This window comes from Schistocerca gregaria, chromosome 2 (genome assembly GCF_023897955.1).
Source record: "Schistocerca gregaria isolate iqSchGreg1 chromosome 2, iqSchGreg1.2, whole genome shotgun sequence".
NCBI lineage: Eukaryota > Metazoa > Arthropoda > Insecta > Orthoptera > Acrididae > Schistocerca > Schistocerca gregaria.
The window spans coordinates 22,945,749-22,964,626 of NC_064921.1; the positions used below are offsets into that span (position 1 = coordinate 22,945,749).

Genomic DNA, 18,878 nt, shown 5'->3' on the forward strand with positions numbered 1-18,878 from the left:
AGTGTTCATTAGGGACAAGGGTATCACCAGGAGTGGGCCAGGGAAGAGTAGTAGGATAGCTGCTACTTTATATATACATAAATTATCTAGTGGGCAGAGTGGGCAGCAATGTGCGGTTATTTGCTGGTAATGCTGTAGTGCACGGTAAGGTGTTCAAGATGAGTGCTGAGGTGTTACGAGATGACTTAGAGACAAAATATCTATTCGATGTGATCAGTGGATGCTAACTAAAAATGTAGAATAATGTAAGTTAATACCGGTGAGTAGGATTAACAAAGCAAGATTGTTCAGATAGGGTATTAATAGCATGCTGCTTGACGCAGCCAGCTCTTTTAAGTGTACATGCGTAACATTGCGAATCGATATGAAATGGAATGACCATGTGATGATTGTGGTAGGGAAAGCGAATGGTCGACTTCGACTCATTGTGTGAATTTTGGGAAAGTGTGTTTCATTGCGTACAAGACAATAGTCCAACCCATTGATGAGTACTGGCCGAATATTTGGGACCCGCTACAGGTCGAATTACAGGAAGAAATCGAAGCAATTTATAGGCGGGCTGCTAGATTTGCTACCGATAGATTCGAGTAACACGCAAAAGTTACGGAGTTGCTTCGGAAACTCAAAGGCGAACCTCTGGGGAAAGAACACGTTCTTTTCGAGGAACACTATTGAGAAAATTTAGAGAACCATCGTGTGAAGCTGACCGCCGACTGATTCTACTGCCACCAACATACATCTTGCCTAAGGACCACGAAGGAACTTAGGGCTCACACGGGGGAGTGTAACAGTCTCTCTCCCGGACTCTGTCTGCCAGTGGAAGAGAATGGGAACTACTGCTGGTGTGATAAGGTGACCCCGCCATTCACCGCACACTGGCTTGTGGAGTATCTACGTACAGATACATGTAGACAGTGTAAGTAGGCTGTTTAGGTTTCTATATTGGTAACGCCACGTAGCGCTCTGTATGAAAATCACTGTCTGTGCTGTGTGCAGTCTGTGGCTAGTTTGCATTCTTGTCTGCCATTGTACTGTTGGGCAGCTGGATGTTAACAGCGCGTAGCGTTGCGCAGTTGGAGGTGAGCCGCCAGCAGTTGTGGATGTGGGGAGACAGATGGCGGAGTTTTGAAATTTGTAAGACTGGATGTCATGAAGTGCTATATACGTTATGACTTTTGAATACTAGTAAGGTAAATACATTATTTGTTCTCTATCAAAATATTTCATTTGCTAACTATGCCTATCAGTAGTTAGTGCCTTAAGTAGTTCGAATCTTTTATTTCGCTGGCAGTAGTGGCGCTCGCTGTATTGCAGTAGCTTGAGTAAGGAAGATTTTTGTGAGGTAAGTGCTTTGTGAAAGGTATAGGTTAATGTCAGTCAGGGCCATTATTTTGTAGGGATTGTTGAAAGTCAGATTGCGTTGCGCTAAAAAATATTATGTGTCAGTTTAAGCACAGTCATGTTTAATTGTTCTAAGAGGACGTTTCAACAGGTGCAACGTAAATTTTAACATCGGTTGGTACATTCATTGATGCAATTTTATGGGCGCATCTAGGACGGTCGTTTGACATGTGGCAGTAATCGAAGGCATCATCAGAGCTGTGGACAACGTGAACGTTATAACCGACCACCTGCATCCCTTCACACCTAATTTTACCTACGGTGATGTCATCTTCCAGCAGGATAACTTCTTGTGGTATAAGGCCAGGCTTGCGCTGCAGTGGTACGAGAAGACTATCTTGGCTACAACATACCCGTATTCTGAGCCCGATGGCAAACGCTTGAGAAGCTACCGTCCACCAGCACCGCCCCCAAAAACCACAGCCCGGAAATTTACCGTAACCGTGTGACATTTACGTCGACATGTGGTGTCACATACTTCTAGAAACCTATCAAGAAACTGTCAGATATAGGCGACCCAGATTCGTTTTTGAATTGCGTCCCAGAGGAACGCTATTAACCACATGGTTACAGTATTCTAGCTAATTAGGGTGTATACGAGGTAGTCAAGTTCCAATTATCAATTCTGAAGAAAAATGAAGCTATGTTTATTTTTTCTAAATTTGCAGGTACGGTCGGCAAGACAATACTCTTCGCACTGAAAATGGCTAAGTTCCGCATCGTGCATGTGCAGCCACGTCAGAAATTCTGGGATCATTTCCGCCCCCTTATATATAGGCTCTGAGCACTATGGGACTTAACATCTATGGTCATCAGTCCCTTAGAACTTAGAACTACTTAAACCTATCTAACCTAAGGACATCACACAGCACCCAGTCATCACGAGGCAGAGAAAATCCCTGACCCCGCCGGGAATCGAAGCCGGGAACCCGGGCGTGGGAAGCGAGAACGCTACCGCACGACAACGAGCTACGGACCCTTATATATAGCCGCAATATATTTTCATACCAGCTGTATCTACTATACACAACATTGGAAATTGACGCTAATTAAACATTATACACCAAAGTAGAAATTGGCGACCGAGTGAGACGCCCGCAGGGCAGAACATGTGATTAGGATTGTGGAAAGGGCCAAATAAGATGTGAGTCAAGTTCACTCAAAATTGTAATTTATTGCAGTTTAATAACATCTTTGAAGCAAAACGGCACATAGCCGAACGTTTAGAACTACGAGTTAAAGAAAGACAATTATTTCACTGCTGAAGGCCTCCAAACAAGAAATCTTAAAAACCATCAACAAAGTAAAAATGCTGTTAAAATACCAAATAAAATAATTGAAAAATATCACAGGTAGGTAGAAAGCCTCTAGGCAAAAGTAGGTAGAACAAACATATGGAAGGTGCAATGGAAACGCCTGAAGGGCACCATTACATTTCAAAATTATAAAAAAAAAATATAACCATAAGCCTTAAGTTTTAAGTGGCTGAAACCGCACTAAAAGAAAAGAAAACACAACGGCAATAAGCTTTCTGCAAATATCCACTTGCCGGAATTCAAACTTACTCATACCTGGCGTAAGGCCTTTATAAACACAGTAAAACCAAAATTTCTTAAATCATTGGCGGTGATAGATTATAAGACAATTAAACAGCTATGAGAAAGACAGCAAAGACAACTGCACCCCAGAAGTCTCCAAGGCGTCGGTCTGCCCTCACTTGGTTAGGTGAGACACGTGCTGAGCCCAACTACACTTGATCCGTCGGAACCCAACCAAGGGACAGCCACGGACCGACCGACAAAGCGACTTGCTTGCCACCAATCGGTACATGAGCTCAAAAATGGCTCTGAGCACTATGGGACTCAACTGCTGTGGTCGTTAGTCACCTAGAACTTAGAACTACTTAAACGTAACTAACCTAAGGACATCACACACATCCATGCCCGAGACAGGATTCGAAGCTGCGACCGTAGCAGTCGCACGGTTCCGGACTGCGCGCCTAGAACCGCGAGACCACCGTGGCCGGCGGTACATGAGCCCTCAAACACAGAATGTTATGGACGTAATTATCCACAATCAAATATCTACATCTACATCTACATGGATACTCTGCAAATCACATTTAAGTGCCTGACACGCACAAACACTCGTTGTTGCTCACAGGGAAACCTCCCCAACAGCGAACCACCGAAACGAACCACAACATGAATGAACGAGGCTTGGGTACTTAAAACCCCACTCAACTTTGACGTCCTGGGTCGGTGAACCACGAAGCTCGTAGCGATCGGACAACTCCACACACGCTCGAACTCTGCGCAGGGACCGGCAGCGGACCCAACGACTGCAGCGCGCTGAGTTGTCTTGCGCAGCAAGCGACTGACTGCCTGCTGGTCCGTCCAAGACTGCTGCTCCGTCGCGACTGCCCTGCTGGTGCATCTCCCACTCACTTCCAGACACACGACGGCGGAAATACTGGCTTGGATCCAACCGTGCAGAGGAAACACGCCCACTGGCTAACCGACATCCCTACACCAAGAAAAGACCGACCCAATATCCACAAGATGGTAACTGAAGGGGCCTAGAAGCACTCAGATGAGACGACCGACCTCTCCAAGCCAATAAGCTGAGAACATTTAAAATAACTTGTCAATCAAAATCACACACACTACCTTGCATGATAACCTGAACGATACCCAACAGTAACTAAGCACACACGAAGACAATTCGGGAGTCGATGCGGGCGCGCACACACACACAGCCTACTCATGAACTATCGGCAAGCTAAAACGCTTCGTCCGGTAGGCCGACCGACCGACGGTCACCAAGACCGAGCCCCGGCTGAAGTGATGCGTCACGGCAATGGTGGGGCGAGCCATGCCGACGCAGACCTCACTGGTGCTCCAACCCGACTGCACCAGTGCCGCATTGCAACTCACGACTTGCAGGTCCGGACTGCGCTCCATCCACGTTCCCACCGACTGGCAGCCCCGAACTCCCGATCCTAACTGACTATCCGAACTGCCTTACGATAGACAACGATCGGGAAGTAATAGCAGTCGAGCAAAGATACTACGAGAGGGGATATATCAATACGAGCTGCCAGCGCCGGTCACGGTCAGGCACAGCAGCAACACAGTGACAGTGGTAATTTAAATTAACGTAGTGAGGTGGAAGTAGGTTAAAAACAGGGTGTAAAATACATTATGGCGGGAACACGAGGCACGCAAGGCTCACCGAGATCGCCAGAAACGATCTGAAGGAGGTGTTAGCCCGCGTAGGTAGCTGGGTGGCCAGCGCGGCGGATAACTAAGCAGAGGGGCTCGGATTCGATTCCTAGACGGGTGCGAGATTTTCGCCGCTCCCGAATTAACTGTTGTGTAGTCCTTCCTCTTGTATCGTCGTAATTGACATTAATGTAGACATTGCCGGGCACCGCCTGAGATCCAATAAAAGAATTATTAGCGTCGCTGTGCAAGTAGTTCACGGTCGAAGTGGTTGGTAGTCAACCACAGAATCATACCGTAGCGTTCGACTTGGAGGTAAGGCGGTTCGAATCCGGATGGTAGAATAAATTTCCAATATTTGGTCGGCAAGGGGACGAGAGTTGGTGGCGTAAAGGTCTTTGTTACCAGACCTCACACCAATGTCCTGCTTTAAAAACCAATCCTCTCCGCAGCGTCTAATGAAATTAGGGCGTGTGACACTGTTGACGGTGTCCGTCCGTCGGATGAGGGCGTTAAACGTGGCTGCCCCCTTGGTTGCTACTCGCGAGTAGGAGGCTATGTCCCGGTACCGAGTTTCATACTCTCATCATCATCATGCAAGACACGAACACACACACTCACACACACACACACACACACACACACACACACACACACAAACACACACACACAATATATACATGCAGGGTCACAAATATTGCGGTGCAGCAAGTAGTAAATAAAAAAATTCACAGAATGGGAGTCTTGTTCCTCCACCTGGCCAATAGTTTTTATGTCCCCGCTGTTGTAGGTGTCAGTGGCCTTTATGCGGTAGCTTGATGAGTACAACATTGGAACATATTGTCTGTTGTATCTAAGAGAATTATTGTAGTACTACCGAACGGTAACTATATCACAAAACTCACAAAAATATCAAAATACAGCCAAGTTGTTTTCAGGGTATTCGTTTTATAAAAGTGAGAGAATATTATTATTTTGAAGAACAACTGATTTTGGATCAGTCAGACTTAAGCAGACAAGCCCCGTATTTCAAATATAGGACAGAGTAATTAATTGAATAGTTAAATAGTCCTTTGGCACGAATGGAACTGGTAATGATACACATTTTCTCAAATTACATACTCAAATGTAAGCGTCAATCTCAACATCAATCCTTTTGCCCTTTCATCCGGGAGCAGTAAAACTCATTATCTCTATCAATTTCGATAACAGTAACAACCAAACTTTGTTGCCGAGTACAAAGTTTTCTCTTCGTGCCTAACACTATTCACAGAACTGGTAGACAGAACGAGAAAGTAAACACAGAAGAAAAAGTGATTAACATGAAATTGAATATGACGGAATCAATGTTTAACGATGAGTTCAAAAAATTTTGTTTCGCTGTAAAAGCACGATTATGCTGGGCACAGTAAGTTGAACTATTCAACGCAATAGGTCTCAATAACAAGTTCAAATTTTGCCAGACAATACTTTTTTTCTGTTGGACGTGTATAATGACCCGAAAGAGATAACCAGATAAGAAATTTCATGACCGCTCAGTTGACTGCACTACTGTAGACTATGCTTTATGAAACTCAAATTATGGTTTGTTTCTCCCTAATTTTAGAGAAAAATAAAAGTCACTAACGTCTGTGCCTGTAGGTATGTAACTAAAGACACCATATGAGAATGCACCACGCTTTTCCTTGGTGCCATTTGAATTTCATTTGAGAAAATGACAATTTACGTTCTGACATGACATTTTTTTAATTCACCCAGATGATGCTATCATAACTGAAAATGATTTTAATTGCAGAGAAAAGGTGCATAGTATGGAAAAGATCGCTAATATGAGACTAAACTATGATTAAAGGAAATGCTCAACTCTGTTGGGAAGTATCTCAACTTAGTTTTCACAGTGCAGTGACGGTAAGACCACTACGGAGCTGGATATTTTCAAAAATTGTTAACTTAAAAAGTAGTGAATTTCAACTTTTTGGGATGTACGTGCTTGTATGGATTTAATATCTGAAGTTGAGCAGCTGCTGCAATATTATTCGTGGTATTACATTTTTCTCACAGTATTTTTTTCACTGGCTGCAATGGATTCTCGCAAGATGACTAGTTTCTAACATTCTGTGACCTGATACGGGACGGTATCAGATTTTATCACACGTTATTTCATTTTAGGAGAGGACCCTAGTGGCTGGATTCAGAGTCATGTTGCTACTTAGTAGTTCGACGATTTTATAAACATCATTAAGACAGCTGATGATGATCTTGTTTTCCTAATAGTTGATGGGCATCATATCATATTTGTGTGATAGAAAGTAAGAAAAAACAGTGTCCACATCATCCGTTTATAACCTCATTGCATGCACGCTCAAGAAAGAGCCTCTTGTATGGAATTCATTGGACCGTATAAAACGTATTATCTCCAACATGAGAAAGCTGATGGGCAACTGAACAATGTTAAGCAGTAACCCCATTTTTGATTAAGAGGCTATGTCAGAGCGATAACAACGGAGAATGCTGTAATCGGCTTCTGGAAAGCGGGGCTCTTCCCACGTAAAACGCATGGGCTTAGAGTCAACGACCTTGTAATAGAGCAGTAGTTTGAGATAAGAGAAGGAAACAAACCTAACCTAGCAAAGAAAGCAGGTTCTGAGTGTGTTAAGTAGCTAAGACGGCGTTCGTACATGGAACGTTTGAAACAGTCCGATGATATGAAAGCGGCAGATAACATTTTGTTTTTGGAAAAGAAAAAGAGAAAAGCACAGAAAACGTAGTATTACAGTTATCCGGAATCTCATACAAATTTAATTGAGGATAATGATCCACATGAAGAAAAAAAGAAAACAGTGAATTCTGATCGTCTGGGGTGCCATCTGATTTCACAGCAGCACCCCTTCGTTTGTCATCCGTGTCACCCTTACAGGACTGCGGTATGTCGACGACACACTATCCCCCATTTTGTGGTCTTCGTGGCCAGCATTTCTGGGCGTACGTTTGAGAACAATGGGCAGGGCACTCCCATCACCTCGGGATTGTCACAATCTAACGAGCCAGATAGAGTTTTGCACCCTGTTCTTCAGGACAGCCCACAACTTCCTCAATCAGTGTCAAGTCAAATAACTGCTTGCCTAAGAGCGGTTCGTGAAGCTCTTTCTCTTGATTAAGTCACCAAGTTTTTCTGAAATTGTAACCATTTATTTGTCTGTACATGTACATCACAGCTTCCGATTTCGGATAATTCCTTCTTAATATGTCGTGTTTCTTTTTCATTTTTTATCTTGAACTGTAGCTTGAACTATCACGAAACTTTGTACATAATGATGAAAAAAAATCTCTTACTAAATTTTCGTTTTCTGTCCAGTAAGACCGTAGCATCATGCATGACACTTTAATTTACTATTTCTTCACTACCTCCTCTATTCCCAAGAAGTCTCACAGACAATATCCCCATGTACCTCTAAATGTACCTGCAAAAACGTATCATTGTACGATACACAGTACGTGAGATACTAAAAGTGGGTATTTTGTTTTTGTTGTATGGTAATATATAGTTATGTTTACTTGTATTTTGTAATCAGTAAACCACGCATCGTTACGTTATCATAAAAGTCTCCGATTCTAAATCCCTGACCAAATAAATTAATACCCATGGATGTCTCGGCAAAGCGCTATTACAGTACCTTTTGAAGTCTTCTGAATGAATTTACAAAATATGTGTTCATAAATGAAAAATAATATAAGACATTATTTCCGGTACACAACACGACCCAAACACTTCTTACTGCACCACAAGATACAACGCGACTCGTCCTCTGTCTCTCAAAGACGGTACTTCTCTCACATGGAAAGTTTCTACTAATAGTCTCTCGCGTCCGTCGGACGCCGTAATTTAATTTATTTTTTGTTTGTAACGCTGATTGTTGCGACTTATGTCGTTCGCCTTAATCAAAATATTTTCATTCAATTTTGATTTACAATTAAATGCTTTTCTGAAGTTTTCCTTTTTAACAATATTAATCTTAAATTATTTGTTGCGTTAATGAATGTTACACGCACAGAATTTTAAAATATGAGCTTATAAGTTGAACAATGGAATAAACTTTTCATTTTAATATCCTCGGCTAGTCAGCTCACTTTATAGCAAAAAATCTTCAGTTATTAATTACAATTGCGGCCTACACCTCTTCTCACCTCCGTTAACCATTGCATTGTAGTCGGAGTCCTGGCTCTGGCTGTCGGCTGTGGTACTGAAAACAAGAATCTTAAAGCTACGTATTTCTGCAACTTCGTGCGGCTGTGGAGAAAAATTAATATTATGTTAATAGCGGGCGAGTTTTTCTCTTCCGCTAAATGTTATAAGTTAATATCGCCACGTAATGGCGTCGTTGACTGCATCGGCCGCTGCGATTATTGCACTGTAAATTGCTCGAATGCAGGTTAATTAAAGGAGGGCGGACATGAAATCGGGATCACCTCTTACAAATTAAAAGTGAACAATAATATTAAATCAATGTATTATCCGCTTAATTAGTACGAATATGCTTATATTTGTCAGCACTCGCAAGCTGTCCTTCTACACTCAACCAAGACCACAGATGAAGTGAAGATGACTAAAAAATTAACAAAAGAGCGTATCTTGTCGTCTCTTTAGATCATTTTGTTATGTTTCTTTGCCGTCGAGACTTACAAAGGGAAATTATTATTTTACGGGTACACGACAAAAATGTATATTATTAAATTTTTAAATGTTTCTTCTTTATAAATACTATTTTTAAGTCTTATCTTATTATTTCGCTGGAGACGCTATATAAAGTCTCCAATTCTAAATTCCTGCTCAAATTAATTACTACGCTTGGATGTCTCGGCAAAGCGCTATTACAGTTTCTTTTGAAGTCTTCTGAATGAATTTACAAAATATGTCTTCATAAATGAAAAATAATATAAGAAAATTATTTCCGGTACACAACACGAGCCAAGCTCTTCTTACTGCATCACAAGATACAACTCGACTCCTGCTCTGTGTCCCCAAGACGGCACTCCTCTCAGACGCAAAGATTCTATTAACAGTCTCTCGCAGCGCAACCTCTTTGGCAGAGATGTTACCCGCTATTACTCAGATGCTATTGAAACTTTAGTTTTCCACGTGACATCTACAATGTGACTAATATTAAAATTTTGTCTATAAAATAAAACCCGTACAATACGACGCTTTACACAACCTGAATGACACATTACACAACCTGGGTGGGATGACACCGATGTTCTTTATTAATCATGTTTCTCATGGACCCTTTAAAGGCCATCTTGAACCCACTCGCTCTTCAACAGCCTCCCGTAACAATACATCTCTCCATCTGACTGTTTCATTTCCAGATGTCGCATTGTCCAAGTTCTTGTAGTTGTGGGAGGCATTCGATACAGCGGTCGCAGATACGAGCTCAAAGATCGGTGGACTAGCTTTGCGACTTGGATCATGACTTGCAAGCGGATAAACATAGTCGAGTAGTCCTAAACTTGGCGAAACCACGAAGCTGCAAAAATAAGGACAGCATAAGGCCAGTTATAAGGCCAGTAGCGTTCACGATCTATTTAAAGTACTTAGTGGATAACGCCAGAAGGCACGTGACATTGTTTCAAGACGATGATGTCTCGTGTATGAAATTCGCCCTGCTAGAAAACGGAATTGAAATACTGAAAGCTCAGGAGAAGATCGATGCTAAGCACAGGAACTGGGATGAATATTTCGTTACAGATTGATTACACCATTATGATAAATCACTGAAAAACGATAAGACTCTTACAGTGTATGACATTATCTGTTCGGCGGATTCAAAAGTGGAACAAACCGCAAAGAATTAACAGATCCGCGCTTTACCGACAAACCCACCTATCAGGGCAGGATTAGACATCAAAGGTGCGTATTCCACCTCCAGGACGTTATAATTGGCGTGCAAATCCGTCTTTCTGTCCACAAACAAGGCTAATGTGCTCTTTGAAGATTATCGTAGCCAGCACGAGCTGATTTCTCTCGAGAAACGGTAGGATTTCTTCTTGCTTATTATGCGGAGGGGGAATCCGGGAGTTTTTTTTAAGTATTTCGGAAACCGACGGAATACTTTGTAATAATGTAGGGCTAAAGAATTATGGATACTGTAGGTTTTGAGATGGGCAAAACCAGAGCAGTGAACCAATAAGCCTGACATAAAAATCACAGAATAATCGCAAACTAATTTCACTGGATTAATGGTCTTACTGGGCTTAGTTACATGGTTTTTCCACACTGCACTATCTGATCAAAAATATCCGGACACCTGTTAGTAGGGACTTTATTACGGTTTGAACCCCGCTTGAGACACTTTAAATGAGTTGTCCAAATATCTATAGAGGAATAGCAGCCCATTCTTCCTCAGGATCTGAAATCAGAGGCGGTAGTGATTCGTGTGGGGTCAGGAGACAAGTCGATGTTGTGACTGATTACAGACCTGGTCCATTGGTTTCAGGATGGGCGTTGAGCCGGCCAGTCCAATTCAGGAACATTAATGTCAACAAACCACTGCCTCACAGTTGCTGTTTCGTGGCAGAATGCGTTGGCATAAAGATGTAAACAATCATAGCATCCGAAATGTTCTTATGAATGACGGGTACGGAGTATTCACTGCTGTAGTGCCAATACCTTTCCGTATTTACAGTATTCTTGACTACACACAATGGCAGGTGATGTTCACTAGGCATTCACCAAACTCAAACCCTTCCGACGGATTGTCACGGTGTACACTGTAATTCGTCGCTCAAAGTCACTCGTTTCCAGTCATCCACTCTCCTCCTCAAGCGTCGGTTAGCAATGACTACAGTAATGTCTGGGTTATGAGGAGCTGCTCGAGCACTGTATTCCGTTCTATGTAACTCTCTGTCCACATACGTTGTGCAAGCTACACTGTATGTAGCACTTAGGAACTCACGAAGGGTTCCTGGTTTTCTGCCATTTCTTACAGTCTCTCTTTGCAATACTAGACGGTCCCCGTCCGTCAGTCCATGAGATCAGGCTGGACCAGCATCCTCTGTAGTTGTTACTTGACGTTTCCACTTCACAGTCACATCAACAACAGTCCACGTCGACAGCTTTAGAAGTGTTGACCTGTCCCTGGTGAATCTGTTACTCATTGGACATGGGATAATTACTCTACATTCAAAGACACTGAGTTATCCTGGCAGACACATGCGCTGTTGCTGATTCTCTGCTGACAACACGGTACACCACGCCTCCTTGTATAAGGGCGCTGGGGTATCGTGACATCTAGTAGCAAATTCCGTATTACACGAGGAGTCCACGTAGGTTTGATCAAATGTCGTAACTGACTGTTCGAAGCCGACTGAGTTCCTGAGTCGTAGAAGATCGTCACACCTGATGAACTGGACGGCGTACTCCTCCGCTTCGCTCCCCACTGTTACAGGGGCATAGTTTTCTCTAGACATCGATAGGTTTAGCGGAAAGCACTGATATATAGTAATGTAAAGCAACTGGTTGCCATTCGAAACTACAGGTCGTCTGCTATTCTAATGGCATGCTGCACCACGCGCTGCAATAGAATATTAACCACAGAAGGTGTGCAGACAATGCGGATTCGCGTTCTCTTTTCCGCCAGTTCACAAGACACATCACAACAGCTACACACTGCAGTGTGCTTTACCCTGAATAGTAAAAAACATCAGTCCATTACAATGTAACCAATGCACCCAGCTATTGTCTCTCTGAAGAGGTGTTTACTGTTTTCTTCTTCAAAAAAAATCCAGTGTTGATAATAACGGAACATCTTGCTTAGGCGCTGGTCAACAGCCTCTACGAATTTTATACAATGCATATCACTACGGTATCTGTGATAATGTTGTTTATTCTGCTGCGTTTAGGTCTTAAATAAATATCTGCGTCAGGGTACAACCTTCAAAAGTGGGCAATGTGACAATGCGAAACGAAATGAGAAGAAAACTGGAAAAACCGTTAAATCAGTCGAAATGTTCATAAAAATCATAGCAGGTGTATCACATTCCATACATGGTTTGGCATACGTTACCACTGAAAAATCATAGTTGCTATTATAAATAAAAAATTATAGCAAAATTAAAAGGGACTACATGTGATATATACAAATTCAAGTCAAAGATGACAGTATTGACCAAATCCAAAGAAGTTGCCATTAAACACTCCTATGCTAATCAGATTACAATACTGAAGCACTAACCGCTCTGTACTTGATTGATATTAAACAAAAACATTAATAAAATAATGTGAAAGATAATGGGATTGATGAAAGTATGAATATGCAATATTTTTCAGTTCAGTCAAAAATTTAAGCATGTAAAAGACAATTACAGAGAATTCCATGAAATTTCAACAGTCAAGCCATATCTGAGGAAAATACACATTAAAGTAAATTAATATTAAGGAAATACAAGCTATAGAGTTGATGCAAGAAAGAAGCTATCCACAACTGACTCTCAAAGATTTTGCACCTCCACAATGCTGCCATCGCAGACAGAGATGATGATGACTAACAAACGTTTCTCTGCCCACAAATCTTCAGATATATCATTTCCCTTCACAGATATGAAGACATCATCCAAAAATTGCCATCGTACAGTTCTTCGACATGTCTCTCTAACACACACGTTGTTCCAGCTGATAACGTCACACCCTCTGGTTGCAGAGTTCGCCGTGCGGCGATGCTCGCTGGAAGGGCGGTGGGAGGGCCGCGACCCTTCGTCCCCTCAGGGCTGGACCAACTACACGCCCTGCTACCTGCCGGAGACCCTGCAGCTCATGCGGAGGCTCTACGCTGGCTCAGAGGCTGCGGCCAAGGTAAGCCAACACTGTAAGTCGCTGCAGGAAAGGTCGGCGCTGTACTGAAAACAGGCACACGAATAAACTTAAAATCAGCCTACGTCGTGAGATAAACTTGTTTAGAGTTTGTGAAATGGACCGTCACTTCGGTGTCAGCACAATTATCTGTTGAGCGGGACGGCCAGGCCACAAGAAGTAACCGAAAGAAATATTTGAAACAGCTGTCACGATTCAATAACGAAGTTCAATAAACATTTATTTTAAAACATTACTATACGCGTTGTTGATAGTGAGATTATTTAAATGTTGATTGTAAACATTTTCCAAAGGAGGACAGAATCAAATTTAGAACGAGAATATTTAAATAGACGCCATGCACTGACTCAATCCACCACGTCCAGTCGCCATAACGGAATACATGACAGCACCCTCTGACACAGATGGAAGGTCAAATTACTACTACAGACCAAAGATTAAGATTACAAATCAAATATAAACAGAATCCCAACAAAATTAGTTTTGAATCAGGTAACTGAACCATGGAACAGTTGAAAAACCATGTAAATATTTTAAATAAGTTGTACACTGGAATTGTTTTAGCATGAACGGCCACATATATTTTAAAACCTGAAATTTTTAAATTCAGTCTCTTCAATAAAATGCCAATTTGCTTCCAGAAGACCACTAGTTCAAACGATACTGATTTTAATAAATATATTATAAATACTTAAAAAGTTTAACTTAAGAACAAATAGTTTGAGGTTTAATAACTATACGATATTCACGACGGAAACATTCATCTGTGTATTAAAATTTATTGCGATTTGGTTAACAACAATTAAATGAAAAGTACCATGCAAAAGCCCTTCAGAGGCAACTTCCGATTGTTAACTGAACTACTTCATGGAACAGGCACTGCATCCTCAGTACAATGCGCTGTAATGACTCCAAAATCTGATTCAGACTTCACAGCAGCTTTGCAGCCTATGAAACACATAAACGGATCTAAGATAGAAAGGGGTTCATATGAATTTGCACAGTACCGGGAAAACAACATAGCTCTTAATGAGTACAACAACCGAAGATTGGCACAACATTGCTCTCTAGAATGGCATAAGACATCACGTCTTAACTGCTCTTATTCATCACAGTAAACACTAAGAAAGATCACTCTACAGCATGGCCACAGTTCACCATCAAACATTAGTTACGAAATACCAAATATACGAAGGCTATCATGCATATGCCTTGCTGTGCATTCAACTAAACTGAGAACTCTTTCCAGAACACATACACGAGCGGAATAAACTACCTTGCAGGTTTTACTATAAATTTATAATTGAGTCCTACACCTGCGAACCACATAAAAGCCACAGCCCCACCTTGCATAAAAAAAAAACAGAATTGCTCATCAAATAAATTTTGGTCTTGGTAGATGGTCAGGTGGATTATTACATTTACATTCCCTGTGTAGGCGATTGACATCAGACACATTAAATCCAGATAAAAGCGTTCCACCGACCAGGGACACACTGTGCATCTCAGTAACCATTCAGCTGGCTCAGTATACGATCCTGGGAGGTGAGCCATCTAAAATCCACTCCCCAAACTATGCCACAACAACTGATCCCGGCTCGCTGAGTTTGCACTCGGTATTGCTGCTAACTATCTGGTGGGTACAAGAGGCGTCACTCTACGACTGCCCCTTTCTGGACTGAACACTTACAGCACCTTTTGCTCTCCGGGCACGCCCTCTAGTTCTCCCGTCGTGTCTCTCAGTCAAAGAAAACAGCTCCAGTCGAGAAACAAGATCGATAGGAGCCACACGGCTCATAAGGAGAGATCTCCAGCCATAGGTTGAGATTCCAGCTATCACACCCTGTAGCCATTCACCCTGGTGAGCCCTCATTTGCAAGAAACAAACGGAAAGAAACACTCGGAATTTTGGGTGATGCTTAATAACAGTGGAAAAAGGCGTATGAGAGAGATTGGTTGCGTGGTGTAGGGAAAATGATAGTCGATACACACACAGGAGGTTGCAGGTTCGAACCTTATCAAATGTGGCAATTTTTTTATTCTTAAATTTTTGTGGAAACGACTTTGATGATTATTTTTATTGAATTAATTGGTTTAAATGTAACTTCTTTATTGTCAATCTTTGTCACACCTTTTTTATAAGGGTATGAACTTTTTCATTTGATTCATTTTAACTTTATATCGTATTTTTCCCAGTCGGAATCTTTGGGAATTTGATTGTAATTGCATATTTGTCTATTATAGTGCTCAATTATTTTAAAATTCCGACCTATATTTTAAAAAACAAAAGCGAAATAATCTATTTATATTGACTGTGCACTGGTGTGAAAAATGTCTTTTTTGTTATCTGATGTGCAATATGTTTTGCAGGGTAACCGTCATACAAGCATTTAAAACAACCTAATACCTACTGCAATGTGTAAAAAATAACACAGATGCCGATTTAAACGAAAGAAGGGCTTATAAGCAAAACGAAATTCCATATAATAAACACAACAGTGTCGAAGAGATAACACGGCGATACAACCAAAGGAATTAAATCGAAATTAACACACAAAATTACTTAAAAACACATGAACAAAGATTTGAAGTGTAAAAGAATGAGAAGAAAAGGAAAGTTGATATTATGATTACGAAGTGGCATAAACTAAAAGGACTTGCACCAGGCGACCTGTCTTCCCGACGAGAGGCCCTAGCCTACTACATTTCATTTCATGATTAAAGCAATGCGGCAAAGGAATGTAAATTAAACAATTACACATAAATCAGTTAATTGAATAAAAAGATGATCGAAATAATTGTGATAAATATTTTGAAATTTAAGGAAACTTCACCAGAGGAGATTCGATCCTACAACTTCTTACGCGTACAGCTAAACTAAAGAGCCAAAGTAACTGGTACATCTGCCAAATGTCGTGTACGCACCCGCGAGAACGCCGAAGTGCCGCAACACGATGTGTTAAGGATTCGACTAATGCCTCAATTAGAGCTAGGTTGAAGTGACACCATGAATCCTGCAGGGCTGTCCATAAATCCGTAAGAGTAAGACGGGGTGAAGATCTCGCAACCATGCGACAGCACAGGAAGAATGCATTGATAAAATAGTGATTTCTCCAGGTTTATTGGCATTTTTGATCCGAATACTGTTGGATTCCTCCCAAATGCGTGCTAGCCAAGCTTGATGCGTCGACAGATTTCTGGCCTTACATCTCTCTTCATATTTATAATCTGGTCAACGTATATGTAATCACTGACCTCTTCTAATGGATTGTCCTTGGCTTCCACATCTCCAGCTAGGACCCGTTTGTTGGACATTACTTTTGCTTTGGAAAGCTTCATGTTCAAGCCGACCAACTGACTTTCCGATGCAAGATCTGTAGCTAAGGTTTGGAACTCTGCGAAATCGTTGGCCAGTAAGGCAATATCATCAGCAGATCCCAAGCTGGTAAGCCTTATTCCATTAATTCGGATTCTTTTTATCGCTATCTCGGAAATGCCATGTACCTTCGTTCGTGCACCGATTGTGACACCATCTTCAAACTCACTTAAATCCTAATAACCTGTCTCAGTAACAGTAGTAACCGATCTGACAAGTATGCCAGACACTTGTTGCCTTACGTTGCCGACCGCAGCGCCGTATTCTTTCTGTTTACATATTTGAATATGCATGCCTATACCACTGTCTTTGGCACTTTCGAGTATTGTAATATCCATTAGACCACGTGTTGGAACACGGGAAAAACGAATGCAGAAAAAAAAAAGGCATGTGAAAAGAGAATGACTCCTTACAGTTGAAAGTTTCTATTGAGCACACAAACATGAACATTTATGAAAAATGAAAGTTGTGTAGCTGTGATAGCACATTGTTCCATTTGAATCTTCAGACGTATGAAAACACTTCACTGAACAGGTAACTGAACTGTGTGCAGAAGAAATTCAGTTTAGCGAAATTGCACTTTTCATTGTTGTTATCTGTAGGCCACCTGACTTTGACTGCAGGACATTTCTGTTCAAACTAGAGGGAGTCGTGATTAACTTTATAGAAAGTACCAAAAATTAGTTGCATATGGTGATTTCAGTTTTAATTTCATGTGTAACTGTACATGGAAAATAGTATCAGAAGTTCATCTACATTCATACATCACTAACGCAGACTATTTTTCTCAACCAGAGTGCAGGGAAACCCTACACAACCATGTACAGCGTTCCATCCTTTCTTCTCAAAGGGGCATTGTGTTAGCAAAAGGGTAAATGGCCTTCCAGACCATTATGCACAGTTTAACACTGAAAGGAATTTGTGCAGACACACAAGCACGCACAATTTTTTTTAAACCTCACTAAAGATCAAGAGTGTCAGGAAGTTTGTAATGTAGGTAACATAGGCGATTTGTGATTTTTGTTTTAGGGCTGGTCAGTTTCCTCAAAGGTTATAGTAATCAGTAGTGAAATCGCTTTTAGAAGAGGAGAAATGCAAAATGTAGACAGATGTAGACCTATTTCTGTGCCGTCAGTCTTTGGAAATGTTATTGAAAATGCTTTGTGTATTAGGGTAATTGGTCCTATTAGTTCACATAATTTACTGCTAAACTTACACTTCGTTTCTCGAAGAAGCAGTGGATGGATTAAACAAAAAGTTGCAAACGTGAGACTTTTCTTTGATTTAATTAAGACTTTTGATTGCGATGAAAACAAAATATTACTATTAGTGAATAAGACTTGGTTCCTCCTTTACATTAAGAGCAGACAGCAACAGCATTTCTCCACAGTAATTAGAATGGCTGTTGCGGTCAGCGTTATGACAACTACTACTTCTTACTTATTTATACCAGCTTTGTGCCCGCTGCCTCGCTTACGTTGACTGTATAGTCTGTACTATTTTTTTTTTGTTTTCCTTTCATCGAATTTCAGCCTTGTTTACAAACAGCAGAAAGTTCTGAATTTTGCACGACAGTTAAGGCAATAGAAGCATGGTCTCATCCGCATTTACTTCTAACCAAAACGTTATTGTAGCAGCTAGAGTCCCAGATCTTTATTAATCCCCTAACACATATTTATTTAGAAGGCAAATACAAATTTTCAAAGGCTCAGTTTTAGAAATATTTTAATGTAACAAATATAAATTTTAATCCCCTACTCCTCAAATATGGGGTGTCTAGGAAACCCGATTTCTCGGATTGCTAGATAACAATTCAAGTAAATCGTATTGATGAAGTTGATTACGAAAGGAAATATTAACAATATTTCACTTTGTGAAATACAGATGTGTCGCAGGCAAAGGGCGAGGGACAAATAAGAACTATCTCAAGTATATAAAAACCATAAGAAAAGAGAAGTAATACAGTGAACGCTTCTAGCCAGGTCGCTGGTCTTGACGCTTCTCGTGGAAC

The 18,878-nt window shown here is 41.2% G+C and overlaps 1 protein-coding gene across 1 annotated transcript in view; it reads left to right on the forward strand.

Annotated features, from left to right (window-relative positions):
- LOC126334547 (PDF receptor-like) overlaps nt 1-18,878 on the forward strand; it is a 466,998-nt gene that overhangs the window by 315,645 nt on the left and 132,475 nt on the right. Inside the window, exon 4 of the mRNA XM_049996914.1 lies at nt 13,322-13,473. Coding sequence (XP_049852871.1) covers nt 13,322-13,473 — 152 coding nt within the window. The remainder of the gene's footprint in view (nt 1-13,321; nt 13,474-18,878) is intronic.